Here is a 15,818-nt window from a genome sequence, read left to right as displayed (position 1 = left end):
CATCACTGTTTATAAAAAGGGTCAAACACTTACTGCATAGTTGGGCCATAATCCTACTGCCAAGCTAGTGATGGAACTTTTGAGCTCTGGAGTGAATATCATTGATTCCTGGTCACCAGATTTGTTCAAAGCAGATCCAACAGGTAGACGTTCTTACCCTGTCTGCGCACCCCCACCATGTCTATCTCTCTCTCTCCTCATCCATACTCTCTCACACCGATGCTCTCCCTCTCACACATTTCCCCTCATCCACAAACTCACACTCTCTCTTACCTCCCACTGACACTTCCACATCCAGATAGTCCACCGCGTGCACGCACACACACACAAACTTCCACATCCAAACAGTCGACCACACATGCACACAAATACGCACACCCCCTCATACGTTCTCATACATTCTCCCTCATGCACACATGTTCACACACCTCCTCATCACACCATGTACACACCCCCTCTTTACCCTCCAGACATATGTTCACTCCCTGTCTTCTCTCTCTCTTACTCCCCTTACACACTCCCACACTCTCCCTCATACACACGTTCACTCTCCCACACCCAGGAAGAGATGGGTTTGCATTTGGTTTGTGAGCTGTGAGAGTGACTGGGAAGGGAATGTGTCCACTGAGAGAGCCTCCTGCGTGGTGAAATGATGTCTGTGAGCTCCTCCCAGATTCCGAGGAAGGGCGTTAGTCCGGATCCCAGGGTTAGACAGATCCTCCCAAAGTATGTGTTGTGGAGATATCCCAAGAGGAAACAGGAAACAGCAACAAAGAAACGGAACTATTTTATTGCACAATAACACATAATAACGGCCTGCTGGTATCAAGAGACCTGGTAAACACATGCAAAGAGATCATCCCATCCAGGGTGGATACGAGATTCTTTCTAATGACAGATGCAAAGAGGTCAGAACAGCTGGCGGTGGGAGTGGGGATTATTTTGTTCAGTCCAGTGTGTTCTTCGGCAGGGATAGGGTCAGGCACAGAGTGAGGCTTCCTCCTCACCGTCCCCTCACACGTGCCGGGTTCGACACAGGGTGAGGCACCATCTCGTCACACACTTCCAGGGATTTGGGTCGGACACAAACAGGCATGACCCGTGGGGCGCATTGGTGGCCACGTGCGGGTGCTTCCGAAGATCTCACACACACACAGTGCACCAAACCAGCATACAAATACAGTGCACAATAGCTACAAGAGCACCTAGTTAGACGAAACAATTCTGCTTTGCTCTAGGATGTTGCTGGGGCTGGAGAAGCCAGGGGCATGACACCAAGCCCCTCGCTGCTCTGAAACCCAGGTGTTGTTCGAAGGCTTCCTACTGACAGCCATCACGCTTTCAACTCCGCTGGCCTCCTTTTCTCTCCCCTCGTCTCCTTCCCCCTCCGTCCCAACAGCCGCTGATGTTCACCGCTGCGAGGCAAGTCCATCTCGGGTTAGCGGGGGCAGTGAGTGCGACGAGACGCTGGGGGTGGGGGTGGGGGAACAGTCAGTTCAGTACATTGCCCTGGGAACTGGAGCGGGACAAGTCGGTGGCAACAAAGTAGGTGCGGAGGTCGCCCTTGCCCTTGACCTTGATAAGCCCACGGTTCTGGCAGCTGTAGCCCAGGCGGCGCAGGACCCTGCAGGTCTCCTCTGTCACCTGCGGAGGGAGGGAGAGAGGGAGGGAGAGGAGAGCGGAAATGGGGAGAGGTGGGGAAAGAGGAGGTGGAGGGAAGCGGTGGGAGAGAAGGCAGAAGGAGAGCGACTAGATGAGAGATTCTGTCAGAAACTCACCCTCCACCTGAAGCCAGAAACTACCCAGTAATTTGCGCAGTGAAGAGTCATCCATTGATGGTGGGGTCCATTGGGATTGTGTACAGTGAGAGTAAACTGAAAGGTGTGGCATCCATTTCACTTGTGTGCAGTAGAAATGAATAGGAAAGGTGGGGTCCCATTAGCATTGTGTACGGTAGGAGTGAATGGGAAAGTGTGGGATTATAGACAATGAGAATGATTTCGAAGGGGTGGGGTCCATTGGGATTGTGTACGGTGGGAGTGAATGGGAAGGGGTGGGGTCCATTGGGAATGTGTATGGTGGGAGTGAATGGGAAGGGTTGGGGTCCATTGGGATTGTGTACGGTGGGAGTGAATGGGAAAGGGTGGGGTCCATTGGGATTGTGTGTGGTGGGAGTGAATGGGAAGCGTTGGGCCCTTTTGGGATTGTGTGTGGTGGGAGTGAATGGGAAGGGGTGGGGTCCATTGGGATTGTGTATGGTGGGAGTGAATGGGAAGGGGTGGGGTCCATTGGGATTGTGTACGGTGGGAGTGAATGGGAAGGGGTGGAGTCCATTGGGATTGTGTACGGTGGAAGTAAATGGGAAGGGGTGGGCCCTTTTGGGATTGTGTACAGTGGGAGTGAATGGGAAGGAGTGGGTTCCATTGGGATTGTGGATAGTGGGAACGAATGGGAAGGGATGAGGTCTATTGGAATTGTGTATGGTAGGAGTTGGATCCTGTTGGGATTGTGTACAGTGGGAGTGAATGGGAACTGTTGAGTCCATCAGGATTGTGTAGGGTGGGAGTGTTTGGGAAGGGCTAGGGTCGGTTGGGATTGGATAGTGGGAGTAAATGGGTCCTTCAGTGGTCACCAGAGCTGCCTCCTGCAGTGCCTGCCTGAGCACTATTTACCTGTATCCTGCCCAAGATCCCTGTGGTGTCCATCCTACTCGCCACATTGACACTGTTGCCCCAGATGTCGTACTGGGGTTTCTGGGCACCGATCACCCCGGCAACGACTGGCCCATGGTTTATGCCTGACAGGAAGCAAAATGGGTACAGTCACCTGGAGTCCATAGCAACCACATCCTCTCCAATGTCCTGGCAACATGTACCATTGCTTCATAGCTATAGTTCTGCAGATAAGGCAGATAGCGTCCAATAGTGTCAACTGTGTTGGATTTGTACTGATGGCAACAGGGTACCCTTAAATTCAAAGGAAGGGTGGGGAACAGGACTCTAGTGGGCTCATTGGGACTGTGGGGAATGAGACCCCAGTGAATTTAATAGGAGTGGGGTGTGGAGTGAGCAGGGTCCCAGTGGTTTTAGAGAGAGTGTAGAGAATGGGGTTGATAGAGTGGATATTTCCTATGGTGGGGGAGTCTATGACCAGAGGGCACAACTTCAGAATAGAGGGACGTCCATTTAGAACAGAGATGAAGAGAAATTTCTTTAGTTAGAGAGAGGCGAATCTGTGGAATTCACTGCCACAGATGACTGTGGAAGCCAAGTCATTGGGTATATTTAACGTGGAGGCTGATAGACATTGATTAGTCAGGGCATGAAGGGATACAGGAAGAAGGCAGGAGATTAGGGCTGAAAGGATCAGCTATGATGAAATGGTAGAGCAGACTCGATGGGCCAAATAGCCAATTTCTGCTCCTATATCTATGGTCCCAGAGGAAGAATAGGACCCCAGAGGAAGTGTGGGGAACGGGGTCCAGTGGGTTTAGTGTGAGGAATGGGGTCCCAGTGGGTTTAAAGGGAGTGTGGGGAACATTTTTTTTAAAGAAGATGTGTGGAGCTGTGGAGCAAGATTTTAAACACAGAGTGGTGGATGCCCGGAATGGGCTGCCAGGGCCGGAGGTGGTAACAGATCCAACAGACATGTTTAAGGGGCTGTTAAACAGACACACGCATGTGCCGGGAATGGAGAGTTATGGATCATTTGCAGGCAGAAGGGATTTGGTTTAATTCAGCACAGGGACTGCGGATCGAAGATCCCTGAACTGTACTGTTCGTGTTGCGTGTTCTTCCCTTGGAGGGGTGGCAGATCTCGGGGATTCTCAGTGCCGGCAGGTGTCTGAAGAGAAGGTGGATGGATGTCTGAGGGAACATGGGAAGTGGGCCAAGAGCTGTCAGGAACAGGCACAGGAGAGAAGCAAGTCTACCCAGTAAGCACAGCATCAGGCTGTTCAGTCCATCCTGCTCATTCTACCACCCATTTACCGCATCACCACCAATTCTATTTGACCTACGAAGTGCATCTCAGACTTCCCGTCGCTGGCCTGTGCGGAGAGTTAGGAGGGGCACGTTGAACTTTACAGAACGCTGGTCAGACCGCACCTGGAGCAGTGGGCAGCACTGCGGTGCCAGAATACAGCAAAAATGCAGTCGCGCTGGGGAGAGTGCAAAGGAGATTCACCAAAATATTGCCTGGACTGGAGGACGGGGAGAGACTTGGCAAGCTCAGACTGCCTTCCCTGGAATGAGGGAGGCTGAGGGAAGGCCAGATAGAGATCTACAGGAGAGAGATTGTGATAAGAGTCACAGAGAATAGAAACAGGCCTAACTCGCCTGTGGTGAACAAGGTGCCTACCTAAGCTAGTCCCGTTTGTCCATGTTTGGCCCATCTGGACCTTTCTTATCCACATTCCTGTCGAAACGTCTTTTAATTGTAATTGTACACATCTCTTTTACCACCTCTGGCAGCTCCTTCCACGTACCCACCACCCTCTGCGTGGAAAAGTTACCCGTCAGGCTCTCTTTAACTCCTTTCACTTTCAACTTAAACCTGTGGCCTCTAGTTCAGGACTCACTTACCATGGGGAAAAGATGGTGACCATCCACCTTATCTCTGCCCCTCATGATTTTATAAACCACCATCAGGTCACCCCTTCACTACAGGGTAAACAGTCCTAGTCTGTCCAGTCTCTCCTGATAACTCAAACCCTTTGGCAAAATCCTGGTGAATCTCCTTTGAACCTTCACTGGCTTAATCATATCCTTTCTATAGCTGGGCGGCCAGAACTGCACACAGTACATCAGCTGTGGTCCCACCAAAGTCTTGTACGGCTATAACATGATGTCCCAGTTCCTGCATTTGAAAAGCCTAGATAGAGTGGACGTGCAAAGGATATGTTCTATAGTGGAAGAATCTAGGACCAGAGGGCAAGGACGTCATGTTAGAATATAGGTGAGGAGGAATTTCTTTAGTCAGAGACTGGAGAATTAATTGCTGCAGATTGACTGTAGAGTCCAGTCATTGGGTATATTTAAAGCAGAGATCGATAGGTTGTTGATTAGTAAGGATGTCAAAGGTTACAGGGAGAATGAGGTTGAGACAGGAAATAAATAGGCCATGATCAAATTGTGGAGCAAACGTCATGAGCCAAATGGCTTCACTCCGGTCCTGTCTTATCGTCTGCGGTCTACTCTGTGCCACGTCTGAGGATGTGATCGGGGCTGAAGGAGAGATCAAACAGGCTGGGACAGCTCTCCCTGGAGTGAAGGAGACTGAAGGGTGACCTGGTAGAGGTCTGTAAGAGGCATAGAGGGGAGAGAGTGAGAATCTCTTTCCCCGGTGGTCAGTGTATCGGGAAAAAAGAGGACTTAGATTTAAATGAAGAGGCTAGAGATTTATAGGGGATCTGAGGGGGTAAGTGTTCCTCAAAGAGAGGTGTTGATATCTGGGGCTTGTTGCCAGAGACGGTGGTGGAATCAGATACAATCAAGAAGCCTTTAGACAGTGACCTCAATAGGTACAATATAGGGAATATGGTCCCAATGAGGGGCAAATTGGGAGGGGAGAGGGGTAAGGTTGATCCAAAGGACCTGTTTCTGTGCTGAAGAGGCTTTGGTCAGGACCGAACTGCTTTCATTCGTGGGGAATATCTGCACAGAATGTCCAGACCCGATGGGTTGTGTGAGACAGGGTACAGTAGGTCACCAGGAGTGGCTGGCAGACCCCAGCGGATTGGAGAGGGGGTGGTGGAATTGACAGGGATGGAAAGGGTATGGGGGTGCGGGGTGGGCTCAGGAGATACGTACCAACCCGGAGCTTGAAATCATTGAAGGAGTGCTTATTAATGAAGTCCAGCTTCCCCATCAGGGCCACCGCAAACTCCACCATCACCCCGACGTGGGCGTAGTTCCGTTCAGAGTCCTGCGGGGGCGGGGGTGAGCAGGACAGAGACAGAGATGATGCGGAGGGGGGGAGCAGGAGAGAGAGGATGGTTGGGAGAGAGGAAGGGGCAGAGGCAAGGGTAGGGAGAGGGGGTGGGGAGAGAGGTAGTGGAAGTGTGGGGCAAGAGGGAAAGTGGAGAGAGGAGGGAGGGGAGGAAGAGAGGAGGGGAAAGAGGGAAGCGAAAGAGGTTAGAAGGGGAAGGGGGAAAGGGAGTAGAAAAGGAAAGTGAGAGAGAAGGGGAGAAGGGAGTGACAAGATAAGGGGTTAGAGAGAGAGGGAGGTGGGGAAAGGGGATGAGAGATGGGGAGTGTGCAGTGGAGAGGGAATGAGTGGGGGGAACAGGGTGGGAATTGGGAGGGGAGATATCGAGAGAGCGTGGGCAGAGAAGTTAAGCCAGCCGGCAACAAACCCCCACCAGGCAACACTGTGCTGCCACTGTCAGAGCTGCTGAGACAGATATTCCTCCCCCACATCACAGCCAACCCCTCCCCATTCTGCCTGCAGCACTCTGTGTTCATCATTGACTATTCTCCATGTCACCCTCTCCACCTCTCCTCTCTTTCTCCCACCATTTCTCTATCAATCCACAACCCTCTCCCCTTCTTTTTCCTACCCCTCCCCTCCTTATTTCCTTCCCCTCATCTTCTTCTTCCTACCCTCCCCCAGCCATTTCCCTTTAACCTCTCCCCCTCCACTTCTCTTCCCCCTTCCCCCTCTTCTTTCTTCCCTCCCCCACACTTCTCTCCTCCCTCTCTCCCTCCCCCTCTTCCCCCTTCCTTCTCTCCTCCACCTCACCTTGTCATTCCTCCTCTCGCAGCAGCCATCGCTCTGGTCTACCCCCTCCCCTTCTCTCCCTCCCACTTACAGAAAGGCCTTTCAGTCCATTACCTGCAAGCCCTGCAGGCCGAGAGCAGCATTCAGACCAGATGCCGCCATGTAGGTACTACCGATGGTTTTAATCTTCTCCACACCGCTGAACTTGGGTTTTGAGAGGAGCTGTGGGTGAGAGGGAGAGAGAGTGAGAACCGGGCAGCTCAGTGGTTAAAAGTCATTGCCCCAGGGCTCCGGAACCCCAGGTTTAATCCCAGTGTGTGTGTGTCTGGACCCTGAAGACACGGAGGATTCATAATTGGGGTCTTACCTCATCAAAGTCGGCAATGATCTCGTTCAGGAGCCGGAGGCACTCCAGCCCCTCATGGTTGACGCCAGTCTCCGAGTAGAACTCCTTGAAGTCAGGAATGGAGGCAAATAGGATGCATACACAGTCATAGGACTGGTGGTAGAGGTCCTGAAGGCCAAAATTAGGGAGGTGGGGGAGGAGGGAGAGAGGGGTGAATGAGTCATGGGTAAGGAGAATGGGCATTAGAGATTCCAATAACATCAGATGCATCGCTTTTCCCCCGCCACACACACCCTCTGCCCAGAGGGCACCTCCCCACTATCCATCCCTCCCCCTTCCCCTACAACCCTCACTTTTCTTCTTTCCCTTATTTCCTTTTCCTTCTCTGCCCTCATCCCCCTTCTCATCTCCCTCCCTGTCCCTCTCCCTCATCTTCACTGTGCGGTTTAACGTGAAGAAATTAGAGACAATGTGATCACAAGACATCCAGACTGACTCCATTGGCAAACTGCACTAACCCCTTTCATCACCTTGTTTGTGCAACCAGGTAGTGACATGTTCTCAAATTCTTTCTTTGATGTATTTCATCGTGTTGAAACATTGGCAACAGTTGGGCTTTCTTCACTGTGTCAGTAGCTTGGTTGACATTACTGTCAGTCATGCAAGTCCTGGGTGCAGACTCAGGAATGCTGATGTGCAGATTCGGAAGGGTTCTCCATTACTGTTTCCGTAACCGTTTTGTTTGACCAGTCAGGGTTGTTAGCCCTGAGCTGAACCCCCAAACCTAGAGGACCAGTAGACCACTTTTACTGTGGCCTCTACCCCTTGATCCGCCTGGCCTGGGTGACCCCCCACCAAGAGCCAAAGCATAAAGCCCTGAATCCAGCCAACGTAGCTCTCCAGGTCATTGCGGCATGCACGCCTCCAAACCCAACAACAAGGCTGTGGTCCTCTTGGAAGCCCTGAAGACCGATAGAAATGGACGAACCTTCTGTGGCATAATGGGTAGGTATTAATTTGATTGTACAACAACCCTGAGAAGTTAGAGCCAATGGTATCACCCCTCTTCCCATTCCCCTTTCTCTCCCTTCCCCTCCACTCTACCTCCTTTTCCCCTATCTTTCCACCAACTCCTCTCCCTCTTCCTCTTGACACCCAACCCTTACCTACTCCCTTCTCCCACGTCTTTCCTCTTCGCCCTCTGCTTTCCTCCTATCATCCCCCTCTCCCCCTTTCCTTCTCACCCCTCCCTTCCTTCTGTCTACACTTTCCACCTCCCCCTCTCTCGCTCCCCATTCTCCCCTCTTTCCTCCTCCCTCTCCCTCCCCTATCACCCTTCCCTTTCCCGCTCCGCGCCCTCCTCTGCTCTGGCACCTCATTCCTGCGGTCCTGCCCAATGAACTTGTTCGCCACATGTGTAGGGAGGACATTCTCCAACAGAACACGGTTCAGGTTCTCCATCGTCTCGATCTGCTCCTGCTCCCGGCGAAACTTGCTCTTCCACAGGAAGTCCAGCCGGCAGGAATACTCATTCTGGAAGCAGGGAGGGGGCGGAGTACAGGGTGAGAGGGGAGATGGGGAGAACGGGAGGGGGAAGGAGAGTGGGAGAGAGGAAGAGTGAAGTATGGGGGTAGGGAGTGAGAGAGACAGGGGAGATGTGGGAGGAGAGGGAGTAGAGACGGGAGAGGTGGGAGGAGAGGGAATAGAGGCAGGGGAGAGGTGGGAGGAGAGGGAGTAGAGACGGGAGAGGTGGGAGGACAGGGAGGAGAGACAGGGGAGAGGTGGGAGGAGAGGGAGTAGAGACGGGAGAGGTGGGAGGAGAGGGAGTAGAGACAGGGGAGAGGTGGGAGGAGAGGGAGTAGAGACAGGAGAGGTGGGAGGAGAGACAGGAGAGAGGTGCGAGGAGAGGCAGGGGAGATGTGGGAGGAGAGGGAGTAGAGACGGGAAATGTGGGAAGAGAGGGAGTAGAGACAGGGGAGAGGTGGGAGGAGAGGGAGTAGAGACAGGGGAGATGTGGGAGGAGAGGGAGTAGAGACAGGGGAGAGGTGGGAGGAGAGGGAGTAGAGACGGGAGAGGTGGGAGGAGAGGGAGTAGAGACGGGAAATGTGGGAGGAGAGGGAGTAGAGACAGGGGAGATGTGGGAGCAGAGGGAGTAGAGACGGGAGAGGTGGGAGGAGAGGGAGTAGAGACGGGAGATGTGGGAGGAGAGAGAGTAGAGGCAGGGGAGATGTGGGAGGAGAGGGAGTAGAGACGGGAGATGTGGGAGCAGAGGGAGTAGAGACGGGAGAGGTGGGAGGAGAGGGAGTAGAGACGGGAGAGGTGGGAGGAGAGGGAGTAGAGACGGGAGATGTGGGAGTAGAGGGAGTAGAGACGGGAGAGGTGGGAGGAGAGAGAGTAGAGACGGGAGATGTGGGAGTAGAGGGAGTAGAGACGGGAGAGGTGGGAGGAGAGGGAGTAGAGACAGGGGAGATGTGGGAGGAGAGGGAGTAGAGACGGGAGAGGTGGGAGGAGAGACAGGGGAGATGTGGGAAGAGAGAGAGGGGAGATGTGGGAGGAGAGGGAGGGGAGACAAGGGAGAGGTGGGAGCAGAGGGAGTAGAGACGGGAGATGTGGGAGGAGAGGGAGTAGAGACGGGAGATGTGGGAGGAGAGGGAGTAGAGACGGGAGATGTGGGAGGAGAGGGAGTAGAGACGGGAGAGGTGGGAGGAGAGACGGGAGATGTGGGAAGAGAGAGAGGGGAGATGTGGGAGGAGAGGGAGGGGAGACAAGGGAGATGTGGGAGGAGAGGGAGTAGAGACGGGAGAGATGGGAGGAGAGGGAGTAGAGACGGGAGATGTGGGAGGAGAGGGAGTAGAGATGGGAGATGTGGGAGCAGAGGGAGTAGAGACGGGAGATGTGGGAGGAGAGGGAGTAGAGACGGGAGAGATGGGAGGAGAGGGAGTAGAGACGGGAGATGTGGGAGGAGAGGGAGTAGAGACGGGAGAGGTGGGAGGAGAGGGAGTAGAGACGGGAGATGTGGGAGGAGAGGGAGTAGAGACGGGAGAGGTGGGAGGAGAGGGAGGAGAGACAGGGGAGAGGTGGGAGGAGAGGGAATAGAGACAGGGGAGAAGTGGGTGGAGAGGCAGGGGAGATGTGGGAGGAGAGGGAGTAGAGACGGGAAATGTGGGAAGAGAGGGAGTAGAGACAGGGGAGATGTGGGAGGAGAGGGAGTAGAGACAGGGGAGATGTGGGAGGAGAGACAGGGGAGATGTGGGAGGAGAGAGGGGAGATGTGGGAGGAGAGGGAGTAGAGACGGGAGAGGTGGGAGGAGAGGGAGTAGAGATGGGAGATGTGGGGAGATGTGGGAGGAGAGGGAGTAGAGACGGGAGATGTGGGAGGAGAGGGAGTAGAGACAGGAGAGATGTGGGAGTAGAGGGAGTAGAGACGGGAGATGTGGGAGGAGAGGCAGGGGAGATGTGGAAGGAGAGGGAGTAGAGACGGGAGAGGTGGGAAGAGAGGGAGTAGAGACGGGAGATGTGGGAGGAGAGGCAGGGGAGATGTGGGAGGAGAGGGAGTAGAGACGGGAGATGTGGGAGGAGAGGCAGGGGAGAGGTGGGAGGAGAGGGAGTAGAGACGGGAGAGGTGGGAAGAGAGGGAGTAGAGACGGGAGATGTGGGAAGAGAGACGGGAGATGTGGGAGGAGAGGGAGTAGAGACAGGGGAGATGTGGGAGTAGAGGGAGTAGAGACGGGAGAGGTGGGAGGAGAGGGAGTAGAGATGGGAGAGGTGGGAGGAGAGGGAGTAGAGACGGGAGAGGTGGGAGGAGAGGGAGTAGAGATGGGAGAGGTGGGAGGAGAGGGAGTAGAGACAGGGGAGAGGTGGGAGGAGAGGGAGTAGAGACAGGAGAGGTGGGAGGAGAGACAGGAGAGAGGTGCAAGGAGAGGCAGGGGAGATGTGGGAGGAGAGGGAGTAGAGACGGGAAATGTGGGAAGAGAGGGAGTAGAGACAGGGGAGAGGTGGGAGGAGAGGGAGTAGAGACAGGGGAGATGTGGGAGGAGAGGGAGTAGAGACAGGGGAGAGGTGGGAGGAGAGGGAGTAGAGACGGGAGAGGTGGGAGGAGAGGGAGTAGAGACGGGAAATGTGGGAGGAGAGGGAGTAGAGACAGGGGAGATGTGGGAGCAGAGGGAGTAGAGACGGGAGAGGTGGGAGGAGAGGGAGTAGAGACGGGAGATGTGGGAGGAGAGAGAGTAGAGGCAGGGGAGATGTGGGAGGAGAGGGAGTAGAGACGGGAGATGTGGGAGCAGAGGGAGTAGAGACGGGAGAGGTGGGAGGAGAGGGAGTAGAGACGGGAGAGGTGGGAGGAGAGAGAGTAGAGACGGGAGATGTGGGAGTAGAGGGAGTAGAGACGGGAGAGGTGGGAGGAGAGGGAGTAGAGACAGGGGAGATGTGGGAGGAGAGGGAGTAGAGACGGGAGAGGTGGGAGGAGAGACAGGGGAGATGTGGGAAGAGAGAGAGGGGAGATGTGGGTGGAGAGGGAGGGGAGACAAGGGAGAGGTGGGAGCAGAGGGAGTAGAGACGGGAGATGTGGGAGGAGAGGGAGTAGAGACGGGAGATGTGGGAGGAGAGGGAGTAGAGACGGGAGATGTGGGAGGAGAGGGAGTAGAGACGGGAGAGGTGGGAGGAGAGACAGGGGAGATGTGGGAAGAGAGAGAGGGGAGATGTGGGAGGAGAGGGAGGGGAGACAAGGGAGATGTGGGAGGAGAGGGAGTAGAGACGGGAGAGATGGGAGGAGAGGGAGTAGAGACGGGAGATGTGGGAGGAGAGGGAGTAGAGACGGGAAATGTGGGAAGAGAGGGAGTAGAGACAGGGGAGATGTGGGAGGAGAGGGAGTAGAGACAGGGGAGATGTGGGAGGAGAGACAGGGGAGATGTGAGAGGAGAGAGGGGAGATGTGGGAGGAGAGGGAGTAGAGGCAGGGGAGATGTGGGAGGAGAGGGAGTAGAGACGGGAGATGTGGGAGCAGAGGGAGTAGAGACGGGAGAGGTGGGAGGAGAGGGAGTAGAGACGGGAGAGGTGGGAGGAGAGGGAGTAGAGATGGGAGAGGTGGGAGGAGAGGGAGTAGAGGGGAGAGGTGGGAGGAGAGGGAGTAGAGATGGGAGAGGTGGGAGGAGAGGGAGTAGAGACAGGGGAGAGGTGGGAGGAGAGGGAGTAGAGACAGGAGAGGTGGGAGGAGAGACAGGAGAGAGGTGCGAGGAGAGGCAGGGGAGATGTGGGAGGAGAGGGAGTAGAGACGGGAAATGTGGGAAGAGAGGGAGTAGAGACAGGGGAGAGGTGGGAGGAGAGGGAGTAGAGACAGGGGAGATGTGGGAGGAGAGGGAGTAGAGACAGGGGAGAGGTGGGAGGAGAGGGAGTAGAGACGGGAGAGGTGGGAGGAGAGGGAGTAGAGACGGGAAATGTGGGAGGAGAGGGAGTAGAGACAGGGGAGATGTGGGAGCAGAGGGAGTAGAGACGGGAGAGGTGGGAGGAGAGGGAGTAGAGACGGGAGATGTGGGAGGAGAGAGAGTAGAGGCAGGGGAGATGTGGGAGGAGAGGGAGTAGAGACGGGAGATGTGGGAGCAGAGGGAGTAGAGACGGGAGAGGTGGGAGGAGAGGGAGTAGAGACGGGAGAGGTGGGAGGAGAGGGAGTAGAGACGGGAGATGTGGGAGTAGAGGGAGTAGAGACGGGAGAGGTGGGAGGAGAGAGAGTAGAGACGGGAGATGTGGGAGTAGAGGGAGTAGAGACGGGAGAGGTGGGAGGAGAGGGAGTAGAGACAGGGGAGATGTGGGAGGAGAGGGAGTAGAGACGGGAGAGGTGGGAGGAGAGACAGGGGAGATGTGGGAAGAGAGAGAGGGGAGATGTGGGAGGAGAGGGAGGGGAGACAAGGGAGAGGTGGGAGCAGAGGGAGTAGAGACGGGAGATGTGGGAGGAGAGGGAGTAGAGACGGGAGATGTGGGAGGAGAGGGAGTAGAGACGGGAGATGTGGGAGGAGAGGGAGTAGAGACAGGAGAGGTGGGAGGAGAGACAGGGGAGATGTGGGAAGAGAGAGAGGGGAGATGTGGGAGGAGAGGGAGGGGAGACAAGGGAGATGTGGGAGGAGAGGGAGTAGAGACGGGAGAGATGGGAGGAGAGGGAGTAGAGACGGGAGATGTGGGAGGAGAGGGAGTAGAGATGGGAGATGTGGGAGCAGAGGGAGTAGAGACGGGAGATGTGGGAGGAGAGGGAGTAGAGACGGGAGAGATGGGAGGAGAGGGAGTAGAGACGGGAGATGTGGGAGGAGAGGGAGTAGAGACGGGAGAGGTGGGAGGAGAGGGAGTAGAGACGGGAGATGTGGGAGGAGAGGGAGTAGAGACGGGAGAGGTGGGAGGAGAGGGAGGAGAGACAGGGGAGAGGTGGGAGGAGAGGGAATAGAGACAGGGGAGAAGTGGGTGGAGAGGCAGGGGAGATGTGGGAGGAGAGGGAGTAGAGACGGGAAATGTGGGAAGAGAGGGAGTAGAGACAGGGGAGATGTGGGAGGAGAGGGAGTAGAGACAGGGGAGATGTGGGAGGAGAGACAGGGGAGATGTGAGAGGAGAGAGGGGAGATGTGGGAGGAGAGGGAGTAGAGACGGGAGAGGTGGGAGGAGAGGGAGTAGAGATGGGAGATGTGGGGAGATGTGGGAGGAGAGGGAGTAGAGACGGGAGATGTGGGAGGAGAGGGAGTAGAGACAGGAGAGATGTGGGAGTAGAGGGAGTAGAGACGGGAGATGTGGGAGGAGAGGCAGGGGAGATGTGGAAGGAGAGGGAGTAGAGACGGGAGAGGTGGGAAGAGAGGGAGTAGAGACGGGAGATGTGGGAGGAGAGGCAGGGGAGATGTGGGAGGAGAGGGAGTAGAGACGGGAGATGTGGGAGGAGAGGCAGGGGAGAGGTGGGAGGAGAGGGAGTAGAGACGGGAGAGGTGGGAAGAGAGGGAGTAGAGACGGGAGATGTGGGAAGAGAGACGGGAGATGTGGGAGGAGAGGGAGTAGAGACAGGGGAGATGTGGGAGTAGAGGGAGTAGAGACGGGAGAGGTGGGAGGAGAGGGAGTAGAGATGGGAGAGGTGGGAGGAGAGGGAGTAGAGACGGGAGAGGTGGGAGGAGAGGGAGTAGAGATGGGAGAGGTGGGAGGAGAGGGAGTAGAGACAGGGGAGAGGTGGGAGGAGAGGGAGTAGAGACAGGAGAGGTGGGAGGAGAGACAGGAGAGAGGTGCGAGGAGAGGCAGGGGAGATGTGGGAGGAGAGGGAGTAGAGACGGGAAATGTGGGAAGAGAGGGAGTAGAGACAGGGGAGAGGTGGGAGGAGAGGGAGTAGAGACAGGGGAGATGTGGGAGGAGAGGGAGTAGAGACAGGGGAGAGGTGGGAGGAGAGGGAGTAGAGATGGGAGATGTGGGAAGAGAGACAGGGGAGATGTGGGAGGAGAGGGAGTAGAGACGGGAGATGTGGGAGGGAGATAGGTGAGTGTTGGAAAGTGGGGGGTGTGGGAGGGAGTGGGGTAATAGAACAGAGAGGGAGGGTGTGAGAAGCAAGAAGGGTGAGAGAGAGGACACTAAATAAAGGCTCTGATGTTGCACGTCCTCCAACTCTCTCTCTCTCTCTCTCACTCCTCATCACCCCTGATGTAATGCTCCATCCTTCTTTACCACCCCTCTCTCCTAATCGTCCCTCCAGCGGTGTTCCCTCTCTCCTCACCAGCTCTCCCATATGCGCTCATCTCCTGCACTCAGTGCCTCCACCTCCCACCCACAGTGCCTCCACCTCCTGCACTCGGCACCTCCACCTCCCACCCACAATGTCCCCACCTCCTCCACCTCCCACCCACAATGCCCCCACCTCCTCCACCTCCCACCCACAATGCCCCCACCTGCACTCGGCACCTCCACCTCGACCCACAATGCCCCCACCTCCTCCACCTCCCACCCACAATGCCCCCACCTCCTCCACCTCCCACCCACAATGTCCCCACCTCCTCCACCTCCCACCCACAATGCCCCCACCTGCACTCGGCACCTCCACCTCCCATCCACAATGCCCCCACCTCCACCTCCCACCCACAATGCCCCCACCTCCTCCACCTCCCACCCACAATGCCCCCACCTCCTCCACCTCCCACCCACAATGCCCCCACCTGCACTCGGCACCTCCACCTCCCACCCACAATGCCCCCACCTCCTCCACCTCCCACCCACAATGCCCCCACCTCCTCCACCTCCCACCCACAATGTCCCCACCTCCTCCACCTCCCACCCACAATGCCCCCACCTGCACTCGGCACCACCTCCCACCCACAATGCCCCCACCTCCTCCACCTCCCACCCACAATGCCCCCACCTCCTCCACCTCCCACCCACAATGCCCCACCTCCTCCACCTCCCACCCACAATGTCCCCACCTCCTCCACCTCCCACCCACAATGCCCCCACCTGCACTCGGCACCTCCACCTCCCACCCACAATGCCCCCACCTCCTCCACCTCCCACCCACAATGCCCCCACCTCCTCCACCTCCCACCCACAATGTCCCCACCTCCTCCACCTCCCACCCACAATGCCCCCACCTGCACTCAGCACCTCCACCTCCCACCCACAATGCCCCCACCTCCTGCACTCAGCACCTCCACCTCCCACCCACAATGCCCCCACCTCCTGCACTCAGCACCTCCACCTCCCACCCACAATGCCCCCACCTCCTGCACTCAGCACCTCCACCTCCCACCCACAATGC

General features: G+C 56.2%; 1 protein-coding gene across 1 annotated transcript in view; it reads right to left on the bottom strand.

The window, feature by feature from the left end:
* Positions 1-1,323: 1,323 nt before the first annotated feature.
* The window catches only part of LOC132381688 (adenylate cyclase type 2-like), a 56,489-nt gene continuing 41,994 nt past the window's right edge, over positions 1,324-15,818 (bottom strand). The window contains 6 exon segments of the mRNA XM_059951281.1: positions 1,324-1,644; positions 2,673-2,797; positions 5,811-5,925; positions 6,835-6,942; positions 7,088-7,234; positions 8,441-8,599. Of these exon segments, the coding sequence (XP_059807264.1) occupies positions 1,492-1,644; positions 2,673-2,797; positions 5,811-5,925; positions 6,835-6,942; positions 7,088-7,234; positions 8,441-8,599 (807 nt within the window). The 3' untranslated portion in view covers positions 1,324-1,491.

The sequence above is a fragment of the Hypanus sabinus genome, chromosome 26 (genome assembly GCF_030144855.1).
Source record: "Hypanus sabinus isolate sHypSab1 chromosome 26, sHypSab1.hap1, whole genome shotgun sequence".
Lineage (NCBI taxonomy): Eukaryota > Metazoa > Chordata > Chondrichthyes > Myliobatiformes > Dasyatidae > Hypanus > Hypanus sabinus.
The sequence above is the reverse complement of the archived record's forward strand: the minus strand, read 5'-3'. Positions and strand labels throughout refer to the sequence as shown.